A 6,709-nucleotide genomic window follows, 5' to 3' on the forward strand; every position below is an offset into this window, starting at 1 on the left:
ATTTTTGTCTTTTACCTCGGTATTTCAGGAGCGTCGACGTGACATGCAGCGGTAACAAAGCAGGGCGACAGATCCATAAATCGCGAGGCAGATATTGTTAAAGCCAAATTCCTTCTCCTCTCTACCTTAGGTCTCCCAGTGAGAGCCGCCGGACCGAGAGAGAACCATCCGCCGCCCCGCTTCCTCAGCCGCACCCACCCCGCCTCCCATCCCAACGGCCGCTGCCGCCCGCGCGCCCTCTGCTGTGGTGGGGGCGGGCCCGGCCGTCGCGGTCTCTTCCCGTGGTGCATGCGCGGTGGGGGCAGGCTGAGGAAGCGGGCGGTGCTAACGGCCATCGCGCGGTCCCTCCTTTCGCTCCTCCGCGGGGGTCGCCGCCATGGTGCTGGAGAGCTTGGCGCGCATCGTTAAGGTTCAGCTGCCTGCCTACCTCAAGCGCCTGCCTTTGCCCGAGAGCGTCGGCGGCTTCCTCCGCCTCACAGGTAGGCGGAGGCCCGGCTCCCTTCCCGCCGTCCTCCCCGCGCCGGGGGCGGTGTGGGGGGCACGGCGGGGCCGGGGGCCGTCCCGGGTGGTGGCTCTGTAGTGGGGCTGCCGAGGCCGAGCGGGCTGCGGGGAGGGAATGGTCCGAGGACGTTGTACTGCCGTTACGTGGTTACAGAAGGAAAGGTGCCCGGCAAGGGCTAGGATGCGCTGTGAGGTAATGGTAGCAGCCAGGGGAAGCTGTAGGAAAAAGTGTATCAGGCCGAACCGCCCGCACGACGTGGCGCTGTCCCCGCCGGCACCAAACCTGCCTCTCCCTTCGCTTAGAAGGGTAAAGATAGCGTCTGCACGCATCTAACGAGCACAGCAGGAGAGAGCTCTTTCTGGGAGCCTGTTATGTAGTGTGCTGTGGTAATGGAGGCAGAGCCTGCAATAAAGGGGTTGGTTTGGTGATAAGAAGCGAGGGGAATGCTCCAGCCTGCTGTCTGGGAGTAGAAAAGGTCCTCCAAGTGTGGAATCAACCCCACGTGTTCTTCCTGCAGCACTGAGCTGGGTGACTTCAGCAGTGCTGCAAAATGGTTTCACTGAAAGCCAGGCTTGGGTACTCGTTGCAGCTTGTTCATGCTCCTTGTAAATGTAAAGTTGTACTGCCTTCCTCGGGACAAGGAAACCTGCTCCTAATGAACTGTTCATCCGTCTGCACAACTACTGCACAACTACTCTCTCATTTGGAAATGCCATCAATTAAAAAAAGAAACTCAGCTGTTCTGAACTTGGAGGAGACGGACACAGCAAGGTGCAGTACAGGGCAGCTTGTCATACCTTCAGCTTTTGGCAGTTTCCCACTTAACTCACTGCCTTTTTACCTCAAGCCTTAGTTATGATTTATTAAACATAATAATACCTGAGCTTAACCTCACCTTGTTTCACTTTTTCAGATGTTTTTGTAACAGGATTAATGTGCAGTCTCTGCGTTTGTTCACACTACACAGCAGTTACAGGATTTAATTTTAAAACCTCTGGTCAGAGCTTTTAACTTTTTTTCAATAGAATTAGCTTGCTGTCATATTTTTTTCCTCCACTGATAGGTGCTTGCTCAAATTTGGAGGGAGGGGAAGAAGCGAACAATCTACTCCTTAAGTGAGAAATATCACTGATCTTAAAACATCTAAGCGTGTTAATATTTGTCCTTTGGTGGCATCTGCTGAGCTTAGTCAGGGACCTGCACCATAGGACACTTTGCTAGCATTCACTTTGTTCACAAAGGCAGGCCAGAACCCAAACTGGAAATAGTGCAGTGCTTTGCTTCTTAGTGCTTTTACTGATTCATTCTATAAACCTCTGTTAGCTTCCAGCCTGATGCAGCTTCAGTTCCTCTCATGCATCAGTTTTAGAAACAACTGACCAAAAGTGCAGGGAAGAACCTTTCCTGTAGGATATTGCTATAGCACACTGACTACAAACCTTGAGACACCTGTTGTGTGTCATGACCTCACCAGACCATAATGGAAAACTGCTTGCTTGGAGAGGGGAAGACTTAATATCCTGTGCAAAACTTCTGAAGGTAATAGCAGTGAGGGAGAAGGGAAAGAATCTGTGTGACCTTAGGCCTGAAAGCGGATATCTGAATTATCACACTGCTGCTTAGATGCCTCTTCCAGTTTCTTGTCATAGCTGCTTTGCCTTTCCCTTCTCAAGCTCGCCAAAATGAATTGAGTTTCTCATGGTGGCTTTGCCGTTTATTCTGCTACATTTCATTAAACTGGAATACTGATTGACTGCAGAATAACATGTGCTAGCAGTGATAAAAGAGAATTTTAAGGTCTCTGAGAACCTATGTGCTAGTCTCCACGGTGCAGCCCTGTGAGGGATGTCTCACGCTTGGGGTATGTTTTAAGAGGGACTTTGTGACAAACTGCCAGGTATGAAGTGGACAGGGAATGGCCTCAAATTGTACCAGAGGAGGTTCAGGTTGGATGTTAGGAGAAATTTCTTCTCCAAAAGAGTGGTCAGGTGCTGGAATGGACTACCAGGGGGAGACCTCATTGCACTCTACAACTTCCTAAAGGGAGCTTGTGGTGAAGAGGGGTTTGGCCTCTTCTCCCAGGCAATGAACAGGACCTGGGGAAAGGGTCGCAAGTTGTACCAGAGGAGGTTTAGGTTGGACGTGAGGAAAAACTTTTTCTCTCAGAGTGTGGTCAAGCACTGGAATGGCTGCCCTGGGAGGTGGTGGAGTCGCCGTCCCTGGCAGCGTTGAAGAGGCATCTGGATGAGGAGCTGTGAGATGTGTTTTAGTGCTTGTGGTAGCAGTGGGAATGAGAAGACGGTTGGACTAGATGATCTTATAGGTCGCTTCCAACCTTGTGATTCTATGATTACCCAGGGAGGTGATAGATCCTGTGATAGTGACCATGGAATCGTTCAAAAGATGCTTAGATGTGGTACTAAGAGATATGGCTTAGTGGGGAAATATTGGTGGTGGGTGGACAGTTGGACTGGATGATCTTGAAGGTCTGTTTCAACCTTGGCTACTTTATGATTCTAAGTCCTTTGTGTTTAATTGTATAGCAATCACACAATCAGAGTTGGAAGGGTCATCTAGTTCAATTCTCCTGCAGTGAACAGGGACGTGCACAGCTAGGTCAGGTTGCTCAGAACCTGGTCCAGCCTGGCCTTGAATGTCTCCAGGGCAGGGCTTCCACCACATCTCTGGGTAATCTGTTCCAGTTTGCGGGAGGCAGAGACAAAGCCAGACTCTTTTCAGCAGTGCGCAGCAATAGGACAAGGGGAAACAGCCATAAACTGAAGCATAGGAAGTTCTGCACAAATGTGCATAAGAACCTTTTCACAGTGAGGGTGACAGAGCACTGGAACAGGCTGCCCAGAGTGGTTGTGGAGTCTCCTGGATGGCTATTTGTGCAAATTGGTCAAGGGAGCCTGCTTTGCAGGGGGATTGGACTACATGATCTCTAGAGGTCCCTTCCAGCCTGTACAATTCTGTGAAGGTTCTCCTGCTCCCCCACTCCTCTCAGCCCACAGGTGTGTGGTGTTTTGTTTTTTAATTTGTAACAGTATCTTTTCTCTCCTGCTCTAGAAGCATGGTCATTAGTGTGATACAAATGCTAATTAATAACTAATTAATAATTAAAAAAAAAAAAAAAAAAATCTTGCTTAAGAACCACTGCAAATTCAACCATGGAAAGACTATGTTGAAAGTTGTTGCAGTACCATAATCATTTATACAGTTGTGGTGCGTTCTCAGATAAGTGCCAGTAAACATGGATTTCACTCGAAAGGCTGTAGGCAGCTCAGAGAGCACAAAACTATTCCCACAAAGTATTTTCATTACATGGTGTACTTTCAGAACCTTCAGACTGTTAAGAGAGAGCCACTGCATTAAAACTGGAAGGGTGTTATCATGAGCATTTGCTTTATTGCTGTTCTGAGGCTTAATTTTATTCCTAATATGATTTGAGAGCTCACAGTCTACCTAGCATCTCCAGCTTTGTTCTATTGCATTTCCTTTCTTGTGCACCTTAATCTTGGAAAAACAAAGTGTAGAACAAATTTTTTGTTACGTCCTGATTCTAAATCATTTAAAAGGGGATCTTGATTACAGTATTTTCTTTTACAGAGTGCTCATGCAGCTATCTGTGCTCCAATGTAAAATATTTTTTTTAACATCCTTCCATTACTTTGACTCTTCAGAAACTGAGAATGTTCTCTTTAATGCTGCATGCATACTTAAACTGCACTGGAGTATTGTCACAGCTTGCTGCTTTGGAAAAGTTTATCCCCCTTTAAAACAGATCTTCTGGCAGGTGCTGATGCTTTCTTTCCAAGTTCAGTAAATCTTTTTCAAACTCGTATGTCTAGATTTCTAATGACGTAGCAAGGCTGCTATGTCTGCAGGGGATACTTGAATCTCTTACGTGTATTTAGAAGTTTCTCAGCATGGTAAAAAGCATTCTCTGTGGCTTGACTTATCTGAATGTACTTAGCCCATCTCTGGACTTTTTCTTTCTGTATTTGCATTGGAGAAACTGGTTGCAGATTCCTGAGAGCTCTGAAAAATAAAGCACCAAAAAACTGGTGAAGACTAACTAGTGCTTATTTCATAATCTGTGTCATATCTGCCAAAAGTTTCTAAACAAAACTCGGAATAAAGCAAGGAAAACTTCAAGAAGGTAAAAATCTGAAATAAGCAATAAAAAATTGAATTATAAAACATGGATAGCTCTTCATACATAGATGTAAGATAGCAGCATTACATTTTTTAGTAACTTCCCATGGGTAGTCACGCCCAGGCTGCTCGTTCATGCTGGCTGTGACTTCAGGTGAACAGAACTGCAGCAATTTTGGAGTTCCTTACTTTAGTACCTCTTTTACTTGTTTTGAATTTATTTGCTTCCACTGAGTCATTCTGTAGAGTTTTAAAACTGAACTTGAGATGAAATTCCACGAGTCCAGTTTGTACCTCACCTACAATAAAATCCAGACTTTTAACCTGAAGCTTTTATTTTTGACTCCCTTGGCTCTCACCTGCCTTCAGCCCTGCTGACTCTGCAGTCCTGCTCCCTACCTGATGTCTACACCACTTCAGAATAGCTGGTGCTGCCCAAGACTGAAGTGGTGCCAAGAGCCTATTTAAATTCCACTTGTCTTTAGTTTCAGAATGGCTGCGGTTATTGCCTTTCCTGGGTGTGCTGGCCTTGCTTGGGTACCTTGCCGTTCGTCCGTTCCTGCCCAAGAAGAAACAGCAGAAAGATAGCTTGATTAACCTCAAGATCCAGAAGGAAAATCCAAAAGTAGTGAATGAAATAAACATCGAAGATCTGTGTCTCACTAAAGCTTACTGCAGGTGTTGGCGTTCTAAGACGGTAAGATACCTTGCTGCTGCGTCAGGATGAGAAGCTGAAATTTGCAGTATTTTTATCAGTTTTGAGGTGGTGGATGGCAGCAAGTTGGCCTGTTGCTTTCCTCTGAGGGTGGGACAGGCTTCTGAGAATTGCGTAGTTCTTTCTTTTCTCTACCATAAACTCACCTACATGCAGAGAGAAACTGTTCAATCTTGTAAAGTAGCACGGTATATTTTTCCTAGAAAACTTACCAAGTGACCATCTGTGAAAAGCATCATTAAAGCAGCCTTAAGATTTGAAAATAGAAGAATATATGATGCAAAAACGGTATTTAGAAAACTTTACATATTAGAATGAAAGTGGGACCTGTGTTTAGACAGAGCATATCCCCAGAACAACTAATTGATGACTGCTTTCAATAGTCCATGTCCTGAGTCAAAGAAAGGTAGATGGGTATTTCTCATCTAGTTTCTTACGAGTCTGACATCACTCTGGTTTTAGCTTCTTTGGACTGAATGGTTTCCTGCTTTAACAAAAAATTGTGCCCTCAACCTAAGGGAGGTCTCTGAAATTCTCTCCCTTCAGAAAGATCATTTCAGCAAAGGGAGGAATGGGGGGGGAGGGGGCAGGTTTTTTTTCTTTTTTTCTAGCTAGTAACATGTCAGAGGTCTGACAGGGGAAGGGAGTTTGTTGAAATGGGACACAGTTGGAGGAACTACCAGCTTTGATAAAGTGTTCTCGGCAAAGGAAGGACTGTGAAAATCACTGTGTAATTGCTGTACAGAGATGTACTAACCTCTTGTTTGTTTTCTTCCAGTTCCCTGTCTGTGATGGCTCTCATAACAAGCACAATGAATTAACAGGAGATAATGTAGGACCACTAATACTCAAGAAGAAAGAAGTATAGCAAATTCTTAATCCATTTGCTCATGACTGATGAGTCTTTTATACCACTGTAGTTGCAAGGAGCAGCATTTTATTATTATATGATTGATATGATTTAGTCCAGTGATTGCTGTAGATTTTTTTTGAGATAAAGTACATTTAGACAGTGCTAGATCTGTCACTGTTTTGATACTTTATTCTAAGAATTATTATGTCTGCTTTGTAAAACTGTAAAGTAACTATTTCTGTAAATAAGTCATTTGTTTCAACAATAAAATGACTTCCTGCAGTTGAGCCTTTTTTGTATGAATATGCAGTAACAAAAAAGTCACTATTTCTAGGTAAGCAGGTCAACCAGTAATGTTGCCCCTTTATTCTGGGCCCATTCATCGTTCATGTGCATGTAAGGAAGCTCTTAAGTTAAGTTCACTTAAGTTAGTTAAGTTCACTTGCACTGCAGAGGCTATTTCTTTTAGCAGGGACAGTCA

General features: G+C 44.8%; 1 protein-coding gene across 1 annotated transcript; it reads left to right on the plus strand.

The window, feature by feature from the left end:
- Positions 1-376: 376 nt before the first annotated feature.
- Positions 377-6,243, plus strand: CISD2 (CDGSH iron sulfur domain 2; the record flags this gene model as incomplete). Its single annotated transcript, XM_079534808.1, has 3 exons — positions 377-479; positions 5,146-5,357; positions 6,154-6,243. The coding sequence occupies 3 exons, from the start codon at positions 377-379 to the stop codon at positions 6,241-6,243; spliced, it is 405 nt and encodes a 134-aa protein (XP_079390934.1).
- Between the last annotated feature and the right edge of the window lie 466 nt (positions 6,244-6,709).

The sequence above is a fragment of the Tetrao urogallus genome, assembly GCF_951394365.1.
Source record: "Tetrao urogallus genome assembly, chromosome: 4".
NCBI lineage: Eukaryota > Metazoa > Chordata > Aves > Galliformes > Phasianidae > Tetrao > Tetrao urogallus.